Below are 20902 nucleotides of genomic sequence, written 5' to 3' on the forward strand. Positions count from 1 at the left end.
GCTCCCAACCAGCCCAGCCCCTGATCACCCACGGGTTCCAGGTGTCCCTCGGGATCCCAGAGTCAGCCTCTAGGCCTCCTGTCCTCCTCCCTCTGTTCCCTGCTGAGCTGGGGGCACCCTCATCCGCTCTCTCAACAGAACCAGAAAGCCGGGTGTCACTCCGGGCGCCTCCCTCTCAGGACACCCCCATCCACTCAGTCACAAAGTTCTGCCCTGCCCAGTGATCACACCCCTCCTCTCCTCTGCCCCACTGCCACCATCTGCCTCAGACGTGGCCATCCCTGGCCTGGACTGTTGCAGAAGCTTGGTAGCTACCAGATCCCCATCTCCAGTCCTGCCCCCTGTAGTTCACCTGCCAGGAACCCCTAAACTAACCTTGTCTTGCCCCCGCCCCAAACCTGCCGGTGGTTCCCATCCCCCAAATGATGACCGTCCAAGGTCCTTGACCTGGCCCCAGCAACCATGCCCATGTCTTCACCCACCACTTCCTGCCCTGCCCTGGACATTCCAGCCACGCAGAGCCAGGCCCGTCCCCACTCAACCCAGCGCTCGGCTCAGGCTCGACCAAGACACATGGGCGGCCCTGGCTGGTGGTTGGGTTTCCTTCAAACGGTCCTGCCGTATTTGCTCAGCATTTTATTCCAAGGAGGTGGGCCCTGCGGGGGGCAGAGCAGTCATCCCCCTTGTAGGTGAGCGGTGCCTGGGTATTGCTGCCCGGGCTTTGCTCCTCCCCTGCAAACTCCTGCTCCCACGTGACATGACACACTGCAGTCAGCTTGGGTATCGCCTCCTCCAAGGAGTCTTCCCTGATTCCGCCTTCCACCATCCTGTGCTGCTTGTGTGTCACTTTTTACCTTTGACGGAAGTATAATTTACTTAACAGTAAAATGCATAAATCTTAAGTGTCCAGCGTGATGAGTTTTAACCTACGTATGCCCCGTGTAACCACCACTCAAATCAAGGAGTGTCACCCTGTGTTTAATCTCTTTCTTTCTAAGTCTGTTTTATTGTAACTATCCTATCTCCTCCCAGCCTGGGACTCTCTCTAGGGCAGGAACACCTGCTGTCTGTCCCAGTGCTCTGTGGAATGAAGTGTGATGGTTTTGGCGTGTGTGCGCATATGGTCATGTCCCCACATGCGTGACCATGAGTTGGGGGCGGGGTGTGGCAGAGGCTGTGCCCATGGGAACTGGTGCATTTTGAGCCTGGCTGGGGGCCCTGCTGCGAGGCCAGATGCCCCCTCCTCAGCTGGGAGAGTGCCTGATCTCCGCTCCCCAGCCCAGGGCCTCCGCAAGGAGCGACGCCCCGCCCAGAGAGGCCCCTGCGGGCTGGCAGCCTGGAGATTAGTCTCCAAGGCCACGACGCCAGTTGCCATGGGCACGCGGGCCCGAGTCAGGATTGCGATTCCTCATCCTGGTCACGCAGGCGGTGGCCGCCCCTGCCTGCCCGCCAGGAGCCGGGCTTTAAATAACGCAATGGAAACCTGACCCCCGGGGAGCTGTCTGCCCACCGGAGCCTGGCCTCCCCTCCCGCTGGGACAGGCCCCTGAGGCGACCCAGACACCCGCACACCGCCAACAGCACCTGCCCCGTCCCCTCTGGGGCAGAGCCTGGGTTTGAGGGTTCCCTTCGTTAGCTTAGCGCCCTGAGCACAGGCGTGGCCCTAGCCTGGTCCTCGGGAGCCCGCTCTGAGAAGAGAGCTCACCTTCATGAGCCCCCATCCCCACCTGAGAGGGCTAAAGCCCCACCTTCCAGAATCCAGGGCTCAGCAGGGGCGGGGCTTCCCACGGCCAGGCCCCAGCTCCTCCTCCAAGCGGAAGGCGGGGAAGGCAGAAGGCCTCCCTCGTTTCCCCAGGAAGCAGCGTGATGCACGTGTCTGCCCTTTGCCCGGGCCTGGGCTGCTTTCCTGTCCCGGGGGTGGGGCAGCACGTGGGTTGGTTCTTTAAAAAAACTTTTTTTTTTAAGAACGAGGTTTCTGTTATTTCTTTCCAAATTGCAAAAGTCATACTCCTCACCGCAGATCATTTACAAAACGCAGAAGAGTAGAGGAGAGCAAGTCACTCGTGGATGCCGCCCACGGAGATGAAATGTCTGGAGTCTCCATCCCAGGCTTTTCCGCGAGGTCATTAGTCTGTATGATGCTGGTTTCAGCTCCGGTGGGGCACTTAGGTTGTCTGCCATTTCCCTTTTTTGTGTGTTGGCGTGTGTATTTACGGATGTAGGACATGCTTTGGTGAAATGTTTTTGTACATAAATCTTTGTGTTTTGGATAATTTTCTCAGGATAAATTGTTAGGGAGTTCCCTGGCGTCCAGGGCTTAGGGTTTCACACTTTCACTGCTGAGTTCAGTCCCTGGTCAGGGAACTAAGATCCCGCATGCCTTGCGGCTCGGCCAAGAGAAAAAAAAAAAGGATGAATTGATTAAAGGACTGGGTCAAAGGGTGGGAACTCGGTTAAAGCTCTGGAGACGTGTCAAGACAACTTTCTTGTGTGTTGCGTAACTGGGGATCCCAAACCTGTCTCTTTAAAGCGGTTTATTGAGGGGGGACGAAGCTATTTATTACGTCAGCAGCTCGATAAGTGTTAGAAAGCAAGTCACCCAGGTAACTACCCAGATCAAGTTTGGAGCATTCCCAGCCCCCCAGAGGCCTCTATCATGCCCCCTTCCAGCAGCCAGCCCACCCCACTTCCCTGCCAACATGACCGCCATCCCAACCTGTAACGTCCGTCAGAGTTTGGCCTGTGTTTGAACCGCACATAAAAGGAGTTCTACCGCGTGATCTTTCGCACCTGGATTCTTTCATCATCTTGGAGAGACTCGGCCGTAGCATGGCGTGTAGCTGTGTTTTGTTCATACATCTGATGTCTTTTTCACCAGACCAGGCATCAGGGAGAATGCATTGGAGGCAAACACATGGGCAACACACTGAAAGCGGGATACCATCTGGATTATCGCCCGTTTTCAAAGACATAAAGCGTGTCTCCCTAAAGGCCCTACTCTGGTGAACAAGAAAGACTCTGCAACCAGCACAGCACTGAAGCTCATGGGAGAGCACGCCGTGTTATGGGATGAACTTGCACTGAGTGTGCAGGCGTCTGGGGTACAGTCCGTCCCCTCTGGGCCTTGGTTTCCCCAGAAGCACGTGGAGGTGGTCGGATGGGGGTCCATCCAGCTCTGAGTGCTATGACATTGTATACTTAAAAGCACTAAGAGTTTCTTTTCTAAAGTGGGTGAAGTTTGGTCTCGCCATCCTGTTTACCAATTTGCCTCACTTTCTACATAAAGTAAATGTGAGCTGTCTTCCACCTCTGCCCACGTTACCCCGAGGCCAGGTGACTTGACGGAAGGATCTTTGCAGATGGTGCCCGTCTCTCCTTTAAAAACTTGCACAGACCCTCTCTAAGAGGCCTTGATAAGTGGGCAACTTCCACTTGAAAACCCCCAGGGACGGGGAACCCCGGGGCCCACGAGGCTCCTGGTCTTCCATTTGGAGACAGCCCTCCTGTGGGGTAGCTTTTCCTGTGTTGAGTCAAAGCCTGTATCCCTGTAACCTCTACCAGTGTGACATGAATGCACATGGACTAGTGGGGGGCTTCAGGAGCCAGTCACGAATCAAAGACTGGGGAGATGATGGGCATCACCAGGCCTGGCATCATGGGTCCCCTTGATAGCGCTCGGTAAATGGTAGGAGCTACTGTTAGTCTTCTTATTACTTTTTTAAAAATATCATTCCTTATTTTTTATTAATTAATCAGTTTATTTTTGCTGTGTTGGGTCTTCGTTTCTGCACGAGGGCTTTCTCTAGTTGTGGCAAGTGGGGGCCAGTCTTCATCGCGGTGCGCGGGCCTCTTCCTATCGCGGCCCCTCTTGTGGCGGAGCACAGGCTCCAGACGCGCAGGCTCAGTAGTTGTGGCTCACGGGCCTAGTTGCTCCGCGGCATGTGGGATCCTCCCAGACCAGGGCTCGAACCCGTGTCCCCTGCACTAGCAGGCAGATTCTCGACCACTGCGCCACCAGGGAAGCCCTTATTACTTTTTAATTGTGGTAAGATACCCATCACGTAAAATTTACCATCTTAACCGTATTTAAGTGTACAGTTCAGTGGCTTAGGTACATTCACATCATTGTGCAACAAATCTCCAGAACTGTTTTCTTCTTCCCAAATGGAAATTCTATCCCCCTTGAACACTAACTCCCCCTCCCCCCTCTCCCCAGCCCCTGGCACCCACATGTGACTCTGCCTCTGTGAATTTGACTCCTCTGGGTACCGCTTATAAGTAGAATCACACGGTATTTGTCTTTCTGTGACTGGCTTGTTTCTCTTGGCATAATGTCCTCAAGGTTCATCCATGTGGTAGCAGGTGTCAGAATTTCCTTCCTTTTTAAGGCTGCATAATATTCCATTGTATGTATAGACCACATTTTCTTTATCCATTCATCCATCAGTGGACACTTGGCTATTGTGAATAATGCTGCTATGGACATGGGTGTATAATTATCTCTCGGAGACTGATAATAGTAATATTAATAAAATAATATTTATTTATTTATTTTGCGGTACGCGGGCCTCTCACTGTCATGGCCTCTCCCGTTGCGGAGCACAGGCTCCGGATGCGCAGGCTCAGCGGCCATGGCTCACGGGCCCAGCTGCTCCGCGGCATGTGGGATCTTCCCGGACCGGGGCACGAACCTGTGTCCCCTGCATCGGCAGGCGGACTCTCAACCACTGCGCCACCAGGGAAGCCCTAAAATAATTATTTTTAATTATTATAAAAAAATAATAATATTATTTTATTATTATCCACATTGCTATGATATAGGATCTCAAACCTGGGATGGATCTGAGAAGTAACCTCTTTCGATCCCTCCTTCAGTGCTTGAGTCGGTCCATCCAGTATCCTGCTGAGACTTCTTCCGGCCTTGGATGCATGCCAGGGGTGGGATGAGAGCCCTACTACCTTCTAACACCTCTGACCATCTGAGTGCCAGGAACTGGGGTGGCATAGGGTGGAGGAAAGAGGCTTTGTGAGAGGAATCATGGTAGAAGGAAGTTCAACCAGCCATCGCCTCTGTCTCCAGATGACCCACTAGAAGGAAGCAGGTGGGGGCTTTGGCTGGAGAAACTCGAATCTGATGCTTGGGCCAATGTTCCTCCATGGCAGGGATTAGGAGATGGTGATATTTTTCAAGAGAGTCTTGGAGACTGAGGTCTATAAGAATAGATTCCATTTCAACTGACAGGAATTAATCCCTCAACAGTTCAGTGAGGTGCATCCGATTTGCCCTATTTTCCAGATGAGGAAAACAAGGTTTGGGGAGATGAAATAACTTGCTTCCTGGAAGGAAGGGCTTTTTCTCCTTGAACAGTGCCCGGCACTGGGGCTGTTTAAAGGTTATTGGATTGATGTATTTTTGTTTAGTTATATCCCTCCTTATTTCAGAAGGGATTTGAAAGATTCGTAAAGAAACATAAACTATATAGCAAGATGGTTGGAGGACTTCCCTGGTGGTCCAGTGGTTAAGACTTTGCCTTCCAATGCAGGGGGTGCAGGTTCAGTCCCTGGTTGGGGAGCTAAGATCCCACATGTCTCGCGGCCAAAAAATCAAAACATAAAACAGAAGCAGTATTGTAACAAATTCAATAAAAATTTTTAAAAAGACAGTAAAAAACAAAGGTTGTGGCCTGACACGGAAGCAGAAGTGAGTCTGAGTTTGATGAAGATGCTTGCCGTGGAGTCTGTTTCCATTAGGACTGTGTTCAGTTGTAAGTAATCTGAGAAACAGAGACTTAAGAAGTGAGGGTTGGGACTTCCCTGGTGGTCCAGTAGTAAAGAATCCATCTCCCAGTGCAGGGGATGCGGGTTCAATCCCTGGTTGGGGAACTAAGATCCCATATGCTGCAGGGCAACTAAGCCCTCGAGCCACGACTACTGAGCCCAGGCACCACAACTGGAGAGAAGCCCGCGCCACAACGAAGAGCCCACGCAATGCAACAAAAGATCCCATGTGTCGCAACTGAGACCTGACACAGCCAGAAAAAAAGAAAGAAAGAAAGAAAGAAAGAAAAATATATTAAAAAAAAAAAGTGAGGGGTTTGTTTTCTCCTATAATGAGAAGTCTGGAGGCAGGTGGCCCAGCCCTGGGGCAGCCTTCTGGGACTTCAGGGAGACCAGTGCCTTCCCTTCCCTGGCTTTTCCATCCTAGGTGGTGGCTTTGGTCATCCTGAGGCACACGGGACTGTTGGCCACCAGGCAGCAGGTGGAAGGGGTGGGGCAGCCAGTACCTGCTCTGTGGGCAGGAGAGAAGAGGGTTGAGTGGACCAGCCACACCGTTGGCCACAGAATCCTAGGTTCTTTCTGCGGGTCGATCACCAGATGGGATGGCCACTCTCTAGCCGCCAGTTACAAAAGGAGTGTTGGTCTGTTATAAAATAGACCAGGAGGCAAAAACGGATGGATGGCTTTTTGTTTTGGCCACACTGCGAGGCTTGCAGGATCTCAGTTCCCCAACCAGGGATTGAACCCGGGCCCTGAAAGTGAAAGCGCCGGGTCCTAACCCTTGGACTGCCAGGGAATTCCCCAAATGGGTGGGTTTTTTTGTTTTTTTTTTTTTACAACTGGTAAAGGTTGACTTAACTAGGATGCTTTTAGCTACAAGAAAAAGAGACCTCCACTGAGCGAGGCTTATGAAACGTGGGCTTTTATTATATCCAGCCTGAAGCCCGGCGGTGGCAGGTCCAGATCATGAGCGTCCAGGTTCTCCCACGGGTCTGCTCTGCTGTCCTCTGCGTGATGGCGTCACCTCCTGTACTGGCTCCTCTCGTGGTCCTCAGATGGCTGTCACGGTTGGGGGTGTCACATTCAGACCATCCCGACATCCTCGTTTCGGTCCCCTTCTAAGAGCAGGGAAAACTTTCCGAGAAGCCTCGTGTCTCAGTGGCCAGAAGTGGGTTCCATGCTTCTCCTTAAACCAATCCCAGGTGAGGGAATGGGATTGCCTTGACCTAAGGCCTCGGGGCGTCCCCAAAATTTGCTGCCCCAGGTGTGAATTTAGGTGCCAGGACATAACGGGGGCTCTGTTAGCAGGGAGGAGGGAAAGGACTGGGGTCAGAGGCGGGGTTGGGATTCTGGTGTCTCAACCACAAATCCGGGCTGCCTTCCATTGTACTGTGGCCAGTGTAAGACCCCCTCCAGCTGCCCCGCTGGTGCGGAAGTCAGGGCGGTGGCCTGCTTTATTCTCTGCCAGCTGCAGCGATGGGTGGACAGTGGGGAGGGGGCGAGAACTCGGGGCCCCAGGTAATTCCATCCCCACTGGGGAGCCCCTGGGACAGGAGATCCCATGGTGGGTAGGGCTGCTGGGGAGAAGGGATGCCCCCCCTCCCCTCAGGAGGGGAGACATTTCTTTTTGTTTGTTCTCTCAAGCTTCTTTTTCAAGAAACACAGGCATATGGCAGCGGATGGTGCGGGGGCCGTGTTTGGGTGGTGTGTGTGCTCTTGCCTTTGGCGTGGTGGTAGTATTTTTTCCACTGGCTCCAGTGCCCAGCTGGTACCTCGGGCATTGAGACTTGAGTCAAAGGTGCTCCCCTGGCATCCGGAGAAAATCCAACTCTTTCCAGTGGTGGCTCCTGGCATTACCTATAGGGAAGGGATGGGAGAACTTTCCAGCAAACCCAGGTCTGAGCTCTGTAGAAGTCTGAACTGAGGAATGTGTGTCCAGGAGGTTGAGGATGTGGACGGGGATTTGTGAGGGGGACGTGGTGAGTGAAGGGGTCCTGGATTCACTCCTGAGGCTGCTGTAACAATTACCATAAACTTAGTGCCTTAAAAAAACCGAAAAATTTTTTCTTAGAGTGTGGGAGACCAGAACCAGAATCAGTACCACTGGGTCAAAATCAAGGTGTCAGTAGGGTTGTGCTATCTCTAGAGGCTCTCAGGGAGAATCTGTCCCCGCTTCTTCCGGCTTCTGGTGGCTGCTGGCATCCTGTGGCTTGCGGCCGCATCACTCCGGTATTGAAGGCCGGCATCTTCCCATCTCTCTCTGCTCTGTCTTCATGTGGCCTTCTGTGTGGGTCACATCTCCTTCTGCCTCCTTATAAGGATATGTGTAATGGCATTTAAGGCCCACCCAGATAATCCAGGATAATCTCCGCATTGCGAGGTCATTAACTTAATCACATCTGCAAAAAGTGATTTTTCCATATAAGGTGACATTTCAGGCTCCAGGGATTAGGATATGACTGTCTTTGCGGGGCCTTTTTTGGGCCTACCACAAGTCCTTAAGGGCAAATTTGAGCAGCTGTTCTTATAGAAGGGCTCTCTGGTAATATACACCAACCAGGAAGAGGGGGTGGGTGGAAATTCCCAGCTGACCCCCGCTTCTCTTGCCATCTCAGCTCTGCCCCACACTGGGGGCAACCTTGCACACATGCCTGTGGACACCCTAAACATGTACCCAAGTTCCATTCGCCCTTCCAAACAGCTGCCCCCTGGGGATGCACCTGCACCTGCATGGTCTGCCCTCAGTGTATCAGTTACCTATCACTGCATAACAAATAGCCCCAAACTTAGCAATGTCAAACAACAGTCATTTCTCATTTTAATCTCTCACAGTTTGGGATTTGACTAGACTCAGCTAGATGGTTCTTGTTCGAGGTCTCTCCTACAATTACAGTCGAAAGATGGCTGGGGTCAGGGTTGTCTCAAAGACTTCCTTACTCACAAGGCTGGTGCCTGGCCTGGGAAAGAGCTGGGGCTCCTCAGGCATCTCTAGATCCACTCAACCTGTCCAGCACGGTGGCTTCAGGACAGCCAGACTGCTTATATGTTGACCCAGAGCTCCGATGTTCAGTGTCTCCAAGAGAGAAAGATGCCAGGAGAAACCAAGCGCCCTTTGGGACCTGGCCTTGGAGGTCAGGGTGGCATCTCCAGAACATCGGTTGGTTAGAAGTGAGTGATTAAGGGACGTCCCCGGTGGTCCAGCAGTTAAGACTCCTTGCTCCCAGTGCAGGGGGCCCGGGTTCCATCCCTGGTCAGGGAACTAGATCCTGTGTGCCGCACATGGCAATGAAGACCCCCGCGAGCCACAGCTAAGACCCGGTGCAGCCAGATTAATTAATTAATTAATTTAAAAAAGTGAGTGATTAAGGCCCATGTTCAAGAGGATGGGAATTGGATGTCACCATTGGATGGGAGAAGTGTCAAAGAATTTGCCATCATGTTTAAAGCCACCTTGGGTGGACACACCAGAGGAGAGGCCCCCTGGGGGTCCAGGTCGGGGAATTGCTTGCCCAGTGGATTCCAGGGGCCTGAGTGCCCAGAAGGTGGTCTGGGGCAGAGGCGGGCTCGTGGCGGGGTGTGTCCTCTTAGGCTGGTAGGCTGCTTGCCCCTCGGACCAGGGCTGGAGCAGGACCTCTGAAGTGCAGTCCCAGGCTCTGAGGTCAAGGGTGGGATTCCTACTAGACAGTCCCAGAACCTGACTGTGGTCTGTGTTGAAAGTGCTTCAGCCATCCGCCCTCCCGACCTCACTGACGACCCTGAGCCACATCGTGCTTGCGAGTGACTCAGGGTCTTTGCCCATGCCACCTCCTGTCCAGAGTGCCCCCTTCCTCCCCACCCACCTTGTTCACGTCTCCTGATTCTTTCAAACCTGCAGAAACAGCCCCTCCCATCAGACACCTTTCCAGGCCTTTGTGTACCAGGCTGGTACACAGCAGGCCTGGGGGTACACAGGAACTGGTGGTCTCATGGGGGCCCAGACGCCTCTGCATCCTAACTGAAGGAGAGTTGCAGGGTCGGAGGGAAGAAGGAGCTGTGGGTGCCCAGACGAGGGGCAGCAGGCCAGCCTGGAGGGTCAGGACATGCCTGACCACAGCAAAGAGTGAGCCAGGCAGAGGGAAGGGTGTCTCTTCTGAAGGGCACAGGGGTGCTACGGCCCAGAAGCCAGAGGTCAGGCATGTCCCGGGGCCTGTAGGCTGGTGTGTTGGGCACCAGAGGGAGGGCAGCGAGGCTGGGATCAGGGATCAGGTCATCTCCTGGTATAGCAGTGACTTTGGACAGGACGGTGACCCCCGAGGGCAAGGTTTGTGTCCTGTTCATCTGTGTGTGTGGCAGTGCTGGGCCTGGGCTTGGGTTGGTGCCTTCTCTCTGACTGTCTCCCTGTGGGGGGAGCCCCAGCAGGACTTGCATCAGCATACTTGCGTGTGCACCTGTGATGTGGGTAAGTATGTGTTGGGTTGCTAGTGCTCACACTCACCTGTGGGTCAGAGATGTGTTTGCCAGGTACATTCTCTCCCCCCTTGCCCCATTCCAGCAGAGGTCACTGAGCAGCCACTCCCATTTTAGTGTTGACACTTAGTGAGTACAACCAAACACTTCCCCTTACCCATAGAGTGAATGTTATGTATCTCCAAGCCATGCTTCTTGCCTATGCCTCTCTCCACAGAAATGCGAATACTGTCTGTACATTTGTGTTCTCAGAGAACTCCTATTCACCCTTCAAAACCCTTCTCAACAATCATCAACTCAGGAAAACCTTGTTTGGAAACCCTGACTCCTCCAAAGCTAAATAAACAGAAATTGTTTAAATAAAAGGGGGTGGGGACTTCCCTTGTGGTCCAGCAGTTAAGACTCTGCACTCCCAATGCAGGGGGCCCGGGTTCGATCCCTGGTCAGGGAACTAGATCCCACATGCTGCAACTAAAGATCCCACATGCCACAATTAAGACCTGGCACAGCCAAATAAATAAATATTTGATAAACAAATAAAGGGGGGAGCCCTTTTCCCCCATATCAAGCCTTGTTGCCTGGGTGAGCTTCTCCTCTTAGTCTCATTTCATAGTTCTGTAATTTTTTTAATTAACTTATTTATTTTTGGCAGCATTGGGTCTTCGTTGCTGCGTGCGGGCTTTCTCTAGTTGTGGCGAGCCGGGGCTACTCTTCATTGCAGTGTGCAGGCGTCTCATCGCGGTGGCTTCTCTTGCTGTGGAGCACAGGCTCTAGGCGCGCGGGCTTCAGTAGTTGTGGCACGTGGGCTCAGTAGTTGTGGCTCGTGGGCTCTAGAGCGCAGGCTCAGTAGTTGTGGCGCACGGGCTTAGTTGCTCCGCGGCATGTGGAATCTTCCCAGACCAGGGCTCGAACCCGTGTCCCCTGCATTGGCAGGCAGATTCTTAACCATTGCACCACCAGGGAAGTCCCTGGTTCTGTAATTTTTTGTGGACTGGTCCTGTGAGCTCTAGGAGGGCAGGCACGGCTGTCTGAGTCATTTCCAGGAGGTGTTAAGTAAACAAATTGGGGTGAAAGGAGGCCCGGGAAGCATCTCCCCTGGGGCCTCCCCACAGGTGGCCAGACCTCCAGCTTCTGCTGAGTTGTTGTAGGCTGCCTGCCCCACCCCCCCAGAGCACATTGCCTTGGGACTTTGACCCAACTGATGGCCAGGTGGAGGTGTGCTCGCTGTTCTGTCCCCGTGTGACCTTGCTGGATGTCTGATGAGCACCCAGTGTAGCCCTCGGGGTTCAACAAATGTGTGTGGAAAGGAAGGAGCGGCGCCCAACACGTGTGCTCCTGATACTGGGGGACCCGGACGCGCCGGCACGTGGGAGGAGGGCCTGGGCTGCTGCAGGCCCGGCCCGTGGGTAGCCCGTTGCTCACCACCCCCTAGATAGGCTGCTTGCAGGAGGGTGGGTGGCGTTTGTTTCTCGGTTCACCCCCAAGCCAGCAGGGACAAGTGACCCTCCCCAGCCTGGTGAGGCCAGGCCTCTCGATCTCACTCTGACTGGTGGCGTCTCTTGTTCTGTGTGTGTCATACACACACTGTCTCTTTTTTTTACCCGTCCCCATGCTGACACATGAATGCTCACTCACACTTCTGCCTCTTTCAACAAGTACTCTTCAACCTTGGTGGAGACTTGAGGGACGTGGGATTCCCAGTTGGGCCACTGTCCAGGGAAGGAACCTGCCAAAGGTGGCCCTGGGCTCTGGGGACAGGCTCGCTTCCTGCAGGCCCAGGAAGGAGGAATATACCCTCCTGCCAGGAGTCTCCTTACCTGTGCCTGCCCTGGGGTCCCACGGGCAGGGAAGCAGGGTGCAGGGTGGGCCCCCTTCTCTGCCCGCCGGGCTGAGCCCCCCGATCTGTCGCTGCTCCAGAGGGAAGTGAGTTGAAGGCTGCGTCGTGGGGTGGAAGGAACCGGGATTAGTCGGTGTGATCTGGACTCGGGTCCCGGCTTTGCCACATCCTGGCTTTGGGACGCTTGAAACTCGAAATCCTTCTCTGTACAATGAGGGTGGTTGTGAGAATTAACCGTGCGTCGGGGCCTAACCAGTCCTGGGCACCTGGGGAGCAGTGCTGCGGCTTCTTCCCTCCCTCCCCTGCGCACCTGCTGTTCTGGCTCTGGCCCACTTTGCGTGTCCTCTGCGTGCAGCCCCGAATCCCTGGGCTCATGGTGTGAAGGACCAGCGCCTGGGCTCCTGCGGTCATGTGCGTAAGCCCTGCCCTGGTTCCTGTCTGCCCGGCTCCAGCCAGGAGCGGGGCCAGCCCACCGGTCTCATCAGCCACCTGGCTGTCCTGTCACCGTGCCTGGGGTTCCACCCTTAGCCCCGTTCCTCTGAATTAAGAGTCCTGCGCCAAGGAGGAGCAAAAAGAGAACGGACCGTGAGTGTCAGACGTCCCTGATCTCATCCTGGCTTCATCACTCACTTGGAGCAAAACTGTGCTGCCTCTGGGACTTGGTTTTCTCACCCTTGAAATGGGCCCAGTTCCCTCCATCCTGCTGCCCTCCAGGGGTGGAGGTCACAGGTGTCAGCGTGCTCGGAAACGGGCACTCCCAGGGGAGGGGGACAAGAGAGTGACTCTTCAGCCGGGGAGAGGAAGAGGGAGCTGGCGGGGAAGCAGGGCAAGGCGGGAAGGGGCATGGGGGTGCTGAACCCCTGGGTGAAGGGGGCGTCTAGGATGGTGGGTGGGGAAAGGGGTTTTTTTTATGGGTTGAGCTGGAACGTTTATCTGCAGCCCTGATTTTTTGCCTACACACCCTTCTCCCCTCCCCCCCATCAGCCCCATCCACTTCTCCTGCGGGGCCCCCTGTCACTGGGGGAGGTCAGGTTCCCTCCAGAGTGAGCACCTGTCTTCCCAAGGCCATGCCCAGGCCATGGACAGCAGTAAGGACAAGTTCAAGGACAGTCCCCCCTTAGCCTCTCAGTGGCCCAGTGCGGGGTGTTTAGGATTGGAAACCCCAGCCCAAGTGCTGTCTCCTCACCCTCGCCCAGGGCCCGGGGGAGTGGCCTTTCCGGGCCCGACTGCCACGGGGGCCTCCCTCCCGGGGGCAAGTCTGCCTTGAGCTGGGGCAGCGGTGACTCAGCCATGGACGCAGCACTCAGCTGATCTTTGGCTCAGGGACCGGGAAGGCCTCCACCTCTCAGTGGCCGGCAAAGCTGCCACTGTCTGGGCCAGGAATCCTGGGCGAGTGTAGGAGGCAGGCGGCGGGCAGGAAAACTGAGCTGCTTGGAAACATCCCCGGAGATCATCCAGGCCCTGTAGCTGACTGCGTGTCAGAATCTCCCGGGGCTGGAAAATACAGCGTCCGGGGCCTGAGGTAGACGTGTCACCTCAGGGCTTCTGGGGGAGGGCCCCAGGAAGCTGGGAGCTGGACCGGCAGGTGTTGGCGGCAGCTGGGCCACCTGCCCGCCTCACTCACACATGGGCAAAGGGAGGCTGGAAAGCCGGGTGATGGGGCAGGTGGCACACAGCAGTGCCCCTGCAGACCGGGGACCCAGATCTTCCCTCCACCTGCCCCAGCTCTGCCTTTTGGGGCTTTATAAAACAAGGTTGTCCCCTCTGGTCCCTGTGTGACCTTCAAACACATCAAGAGAGTGGCTTCCTCCCCTCCTGTGATCTCCTGGGTGAAACAGCCCTGCCTTCTCCTCTGGCAGACCCTCCCCCTTTGTCCCCTCCCCTGAGGAGCCCCCAAGCCTGTCTCTCATCTCTAACTGAAATTGGATATTTTGGACCCAAGGGCAGGACCTAATGTCCATGGTTTGCCTTCCTTATTGGTGTCTGTCCTTGTCCTCAGTGGCCGAGAGGGGCCTTTGGGCTCCCGGCTCTGCTGGTCCCTGTGTCATGGGGAGACCAGCCATCCTGCTTTGCCTGGGACTAAGGGGTTTCTGTGCTAAACGCAGGAAGGTCCCGGGCAAACCAGGGCGAGTTGTTCAGCCTGCCTGAGCATCAGCTGTGGATTCGATCGGCCGGTCTTCCTGCTCCCCGCGTCCTGGCAGGTGTGAGGGGTACAGTCCTCATGGAGCATGTTGACGGGAGAGGACCGGGCTTGGTGACAGAGGGACAGATGGACGAGCTCATGCCCACTACCGTCTGTGACGGAGTGATGATATAGCAAGGAAGGCGGCTCACATTGTGACAAGCGTCGAGGCGGTGCTGATGCTGCAGGTCCTGGGACCACGCTTGGAGGAGCACCTGTGCAGGACACCTGTCTGACCCAGCAGCCTCCCTCATTTTCAGTTCCTGGACTGTTCCTCCTTCGTGATCCAAATACATCCAAAGTTGCAATCCCCCATGTTACCTTTTTATTGTTGTCAGACCACCCTGCTTATAGCTTGCAAACATCCTGGCTCCCACCCAAAGTGGCTGACCATCACACTTGTTGTCAGTTCCCCAGATATTTTTGTTTTGGGCCACTCCTTGCGGCACGCGGGATCTTAGCTGCCCAATCTTAGTTCCGTGACCAGGGATCGAACCCGTGCCCCCTGCAGTGGAAGCTCGGAGTCCTAATCACTGGATGGCCAGGGAAGTCCCCGTTTCCCCGAATATTTGTTGAGTGTCCCTGAAATCCCAAGCAGGTGCTCAAGGCAGTGAAGGTTTGGTAAACCTGACAGCCTCTGGTCTCCCGGGGCCACATTCCAGGTGGGGAAGTCTGGCAGGACGCACGTGAACAGGTCACTTCGGATGTTATGAAGGAAATAAACGAAGAGGTGGGGGCAAGGGGTGGGGGCTGCCGCCTGGCTGCTGGGTCAGGGAAGGCGCAGAGGACCTGGTGGTTGGGCTGAGGCCTGATGGAGCGAAGGGGGCAGCGGGAGGAGACGGGGACCGGGCAGAACCTTCCGGGCGGGAGGAGCCGCGAGTCCGAGGCCCCAGAAGGGAGCACACGGTGTGTTTTGGGGACAGAAAGAGGGCGGGGCTGGAACCAGCACAGAGCGGGGAGGGCAGACAGGCCCAGGTCACACAGCCTGCAGCGTGGGGAGGTGACATTCTGCCCGCGGTGGGAACCCCCTGGAAGCTTCTTAGCGGGAGAGCCGCGTGAGACTGGTGTGGCAGCTGCTTGCAGGGGGACCGTGGGGGCAGAAGGAGGGCAGGGAGGCTACAGTGGGGAGCCACTGTCCCCACGTGGGTGAGCGAGGATGGTGGCCTGGACGGGGAGGCGGCGAGAAGCTGGCAGACCTGGGTGCATCCTGGAGCCGAGCTCGCAGGACTCTCCCTGGATTGTTTCAGGGACGTGGCAGAAGAGAGCCGGGGGTGAGGCCTCAGCGTCAGCCTGCATCTGAGCTGATGGCAGGAGAGGAGCGGATCTGAGCGGGAAGCGCGGGCCGTGTTCCGTTTGGGTTGCTTGTTAGACGTTGATGCTTGTTAGACGTTGAACAGGAGACGGGGGAGGAGGTAGCATCTCAGGAGACGGGGGAGGGGACAGAGAAGTGGAGAGTCCCCAGCATACAGGTGACATGTAAGCCGTGAGATTGCCTCGCAGTGAGGGAGGGAGTGGGACGGGGATGAGAAGAGGGCCCAGGACCCTCCAGCGGTCAGCGGTCAGTGCCAGGAGGGACGTGGCCGGGAGGTGGGGCGGAAGCCAGGTGTGTGGCCCTTGGCAGCCCTGGGAGAAGGGTTTGGGGAGGGATGCTCACAGCCCCCTGCTGCCTCTTGGCCCTCGTAGGCCTTACCCCCCCAGGAACCTGGGGGTGGGTGGAAGTCCCTTGTCACTGAGGGCTTCCTGGCCACTTGTGCCTCAGGTCAGGAGCCAGCCACCCATCACCCAGGATGTCACTTCTGATATCCTCTCTCAGGTGACACAGAGCAGCCCTTAGCTGCCTCCAGCCTCGCCCGGCCCCTCGTCCTCGCTTGCTGGTGTGTGGCGTGTGTGACGGCTCAGGCAGTGGCCTCTGTTCTTGCCATCCACTCCCCCTGGGGACTTTGTCCTGTTCGTTTTTTGGGCACTTGCCTCCTGGTTAACTAGCATACTTCGCGCTCTGTTCTGTCGTTTGTTGGTTTCATTGGGTGGTTGTCTTCTCCCTCGTTTTCAGATTAGAAGTAGCCCCACCTTACAAATGAGAAAACGGGGGGGTTAGGTGGTTGGTCCAATGTGGTCCTGGCAGCCTCAGGCCTGGGTCTCACTGTGTGCATGGTCCACGGCTCGTGGCTCCCAGCCCAGCGCTCTGGTCCCCCTGTTCCACCCACAGCCGCTCCAGCCACGGGAGCCTGCCCCTCTCTCCAAGGCCCGGGAGGATCTTCTGCCCTCCTACCCAAACGCACCCAGCTGCCTAGGGCTCAGCCTCCTTGGGCTCCGGCTCCAGACAGAGCGTCCTGGGAGCCCAGACGGACTAGAAGTCAGGGGATGGCCCACAGCCCGGCCCCCTCCTCCTCCATCCCTGAGTCCCTGGCTCCTTTCTAAATGGATTAGGACCTTTGCCGGAAGGAGCCAGCAGCCGTCTGGGGCGACCGGAGGCCAGGGCTGGCGCGCTGTCTGGTGCCTCCTGCTTTGCCCTGATTCGATTTGGGCTCCAGCAGCTGGGAGGCTGGCAGCCTGAGGCCTTTCTGGAAGTGGCTCAAGGGACTGGGGGGCAGGGGGCGGCTGAGGGGAGGAGGCAAGACTTCACGCGCCCCAGGCAGGCAAACCTCTCAGCTGGTCGTGCAACAGACCTGCGATTGGGCTTCGTGCCACAGAAGGCCCCTGGCTGATGCTTGGTCCATTAGCAGGTCCCACTGGGGCCTGTCATACCCTCAGCATCCCTGATAACGTGGGTTTCGAGCTTTTATTAAAAATAAGGCAACCGGGACTTCCCTGGTGGTCCAGTGGTTAGGGCTCCACGCTTCCAGTGCAGGGATCACAGGTTCGGATCCCTGGTCGGGGAACTAAGATCCCACATGCACACAGCACGGCCAAAAATAAATAAATAAATAAGGCAACCTAGGAGAAGAAATACATTTTATAAACATTTCGAAGTGAACCCATACACATTTTGGCCAACTGCTGACCTGGCCAGTTATTTTGTTTTTGTTTGTTTTGTTTTGTTTTAATTTATTTTATTTATTTTTGGCTGTGTTGGGTCTTCGTTGCTGCGCGCCGGCTTTTCTCTAGTTGCAGCGAGCGGGGGCTACTCTCCGTTGCAGTGCGCAGGCTTCTCGTTGCGGTGGCTTCTCTTATTGCGGAGCATGGGCTCTAGGCGCGCGGGCTTCAGTAGCTGCAGCACACGGGCTCAGTAGTTGTGGCTCGCGGGCTTAGTTGCTCCACGGCATGGGGGATCTTCCCAGACCAGGGCTCGAACTCGTGTCCCCTGCATTGGCAGGCAGATTCTTAACCCCTGCGCCACCAGGGAAGTCCCTGGCCTGTTATTAAAATCAGTATTTATCTACAGCCAAGTAGCCAACTTGGGCCAGGACGGAGTCCAGAGCCAAGCTCTGCTGCATCCCTAATTCCTTTGAATGTTTCCGTCTCCGTCATTGGATGCATCTCACCTTGTTATGTGTGACGTGCTCTGATTGCTGTTCCGTGTCATCGATTTTACAACCCACTAAAAGGCTACAGTCTGTGGTTTGGACTACACTGAGCTGGACGCTGGGAGTGCAGCAGTGATTGGCAGACCAGTCCCTGACCTCATAGAGCTTACAGTCCAGGGGGCAGAAGACACTATGGACTTGGCACTATATTAGGTGCCAGGCCCAGCCATCACCTACCCAGGACCTCCGACCCCCAACCCCAGTTACATGCACAGACTCCTTTACCCCCAAGAAGCAGAGAGGGCAGGACTCACAGGCTCCCTCCGATGCCTGCAGCTCTGTTCCCTGATCCCACCCCTGAACTGGCCACCTGGGGCCCTTGCACAGAGCACTAGAAGGTCTGAGCCCGGGGAGGGAAACTGAGCGTTCCTGCCTCTGCCCTCTACCTTCTCCTTTGCTTGGATTGGCGAGGGGACAGCTGCCCCATAGGAAGATGCTGGCACTGGGGCATCCTGTGGGTGGGCCCCCTGGACCTGATTCCTGGGTCAGGAAAGGGAGGGGCAGGATGGATCGGGGACCGAGGGAGGCTGACCTTTGTATCTAGTGGGGCCCAGGCCCGGCTGGGTAATACAGGGCCAGCAGACTTGTTCCCTGCCTGCTGTAGCCCCGATATGACGCCCTGATCTGAGGGCGCCTCAGCAAGGGGGGAGGATACAGCTCTGTCTTCCGGGAACCTCATGACGAGGGGCAACGTCCTATGTTGGGGAAACCTCACCTGAGGTGAAGGGGCCTCTGCCCCGTGGTATCTCTCTGCACCTCTGAGATTCAGTCCTGGAAGCCAGGAAGTAGACCGAAATTCCACGGCCTTGGGGTGGCGGCCTTCCCCCGGGGAGCATGTGACTTGATACACAGCTGCGATGGGGGGCTTGGGGACAGGTGGGAGGCCAGGGACACCTGACCAGCCTGGGCAGGAAGGGGCAGGAGGTGGGGCAATCCGGGGCACCTTCCCAGCAGAGGTGAAAATTAAAAGCTAAGGGGGCAGGGCTTCCCTGGTGGCACAGTGGTTGAGAGTCTGCCTGCCGATGCAGGGGACGTGGGTTCATGCCCCGGTCCGGGAAGATCCCACATGCTGCGGAGCGGCTGGGCCCGTGAGCCATGGCCGCTGAGCCTGCGCGTCCGGAGCCTGTGCTCCGCAACGGGAGAGGCCACGACAGTGAGAGGCCCGCGTACCGCAAAAAAAAAAAAAAAAAAAAGCTAAGGGGGCAGTCAGTAGATGCCAAAGGGGCCAGGGAGGGCACTCAGGGAGAACAGAACTGGTGACAGCTGAGGAGCCGTGAAGGATGTCCATATGTTTGGAGGATGGTGACACTTAGAGTGCCTAGAGCATGGGGTATAAGGAGGAGTTGAGGCGAGGGACAAGAGTCTAGACCCTTGAATACCAAGCTGAGGAGTCAGGAGCTAATGTGGGCAGCAGGGCGCTATGGAGGGTGTGTGGGCAAGGGAGGGCCATGGCCAGAGGGGTGTGCGTGGGGAGAGTTGGCGTTTAGGGCCTGCCGGGCACACTGCTTGTGGCTTTGGCTGTGGGGGTGCAGACTCGGGAGACGTGCCCTGAGGCATCCGCCTCCGTTATCCTGCTGTCTGTTCCCACACCTGTGTGCAGGTGCTGTGTGTCCGGGCCTGTCAGAGCTCAAAGCCCATCATGCATGTGAGACCCTCAGGGGAAGAAAAGGCCAGCGCTTGATTTGTCCCACCCGGGAAGTCGAGGTGGCCTTGGGGATCCCGGGGGCCTGGCGGGTTAGTGGTGGCATGCCACGCCCTATGGCCCACGGCCACCTCCGCCTCTTCCCTTCCTCCATCCAGGCGACCATGGCCTTGCTGGGAAAGCGCTGCGACGTCCCCACAAACGGCTGTGGGCCTGACCGCTGGAACTCCGCCATCGCCCGCAAAGACGAGATCATCACGAGCCTCGTGTCTGCCTTAGATTCCATGGTGAGGGCCCCTGCCCGTCCCGGGAGGAGCGGGGCAGCCAGCCTTCGTAAGCTCTGCTGCTCACAGGAGCCCTCGCCGGCCTGAGCCTCAGAGTCCCCGTCTGCTACGAGGCCCGTCTGCCGACGCCGGGGGTGGGAGGCTTAAGTGAGGTCAAGTGTGTGGGACTCCAGCCCTCGCCCCCTCGCCCCCTCACCCTGTCTTCGTTTCGTCACCTCTTACAGTTGACGTCCCGTCCCTGGGATGGTCACAAGTCTGCCTCCCAGCAGGTCACCTGGAGGGTAATGCGTCAGTGATTCATTAGAAAGCTGTCACCCCTGTTGTTAAAGCCAGGGCTGTAACTGCATCACTCCTCTGGCACCCTTGCCTCCGTACCTAAACCTATAGCAGTTTATCCCAAATGAGAAAATAACAGGGAATTCCCTGGCGGTCTAGCGGTTAGGACTCAGAGCTTTCACTGCCAAGGGCCCGGGTTTGATCCCCAGTAGGGGAACTAAGATCCCATGAGCTGCACGGCTCAGCCAAAAAAACAAAAAAGAGAGGGAGAGAGAAAATAATAACGTCATTTTCCTGTAGACTTTTCCTGGGGCAAGTTCTGTGATAGAGGGTGGGCAGGTGTCTTAAAAAAAAAAAAAAAAAATTCTGTCTGGCAACAGGTAGCTGCACCCCCTGCATTTTGGTTCAGTGACGTTGAACTTCAGAGAGGGCAGTACTTTGCCTGATGTCACACAGCATGATCAGTTTTTAAAGTGGGCTCCCAGGGGCAAAGTCTACAGTTTCCCAAGGACAAAGGGCCTCCCTCCAGGCTATTCCAGCTGCAGGCAGCTGAAGGGCTGCTTAGGTGGTATTTGGGGCAGAGGTGGTAGACACCCCTGGGAAGGCCAGCTGGGTTTGACCCCTCCCCTGTACAGAGTGGCCTTCATGAGGAGGGGGGGCCCCAGGAGCTCAGCCCTGTGCCGGTAGCAGTGTCAGCTTGGTGTGGTGGTGGAGGTACAGTTGACACAGGCAGCGACGGCCAATGCCACAGCCACTAGCCACATGTGACAGTCGATATTTAAATTGTAATTTGTGAAAATTAAACAATTCAGTTACTCCATCACACTAGCTTCATTTCAAGAGTTCAGTGGCCACATGTGGCTAGTGGCTGTGGTATCAGACAGTGTAGAAATAGAACATTTTCATCATTGCAGAAATTCCAGGGTCCAGTGCT

General features: G+C 56.0%; 1 protein-coding gene across 6 annotated transcripts in view; it reads left to right on the plus strand.

Moving 5' to 3' along the window:
- The window catches only part of GTF2IRD1 (GTF2I repeat domain containing 1), a 112628-nt gene that overhangs the window by 15261 nt on the left and 76465 nt on the right, over positions 1–20902 (plus strand). For 4 of the 6 annotated variants that reach the window (XM_027126174.1, XM_027126178.1, XM_027126177.1 and 1 more), the window contains exon 2: positions 19567–19695. In XM_027126174.1, coding sequence (XP_026981975.1) covers positions 19573–19695 — 123 coding nt within the window. In that variant the 5' untranslated portion in view covers positions 19567–19572. Of the gene's footprint in view, positions 1–19566; positions 19696–20902 lie in introns of those variants that run through there. The other 2 variants (XM_027126176.1, XM_027126180.1) reach the window with 1 other exon arrangement.

Source organism: Aethalodelphis obliquidens, unplaced genomic scaffold, assembly GCF_003676395.1.
Source record: "Aethalodelphis obliquidens isolate GAN/ISIS:26980383/991018 unplaced genomic scaffold, ASM367639v1 scaffold30, whole genome shotgun sequence".
Lineage (NCBI taxonomy): Eukaryota > Metazoa > Chordata > Mammalia > Artiodactyla > Delphinidae > Aethalodelphis > Aethalodelphis obliquidens.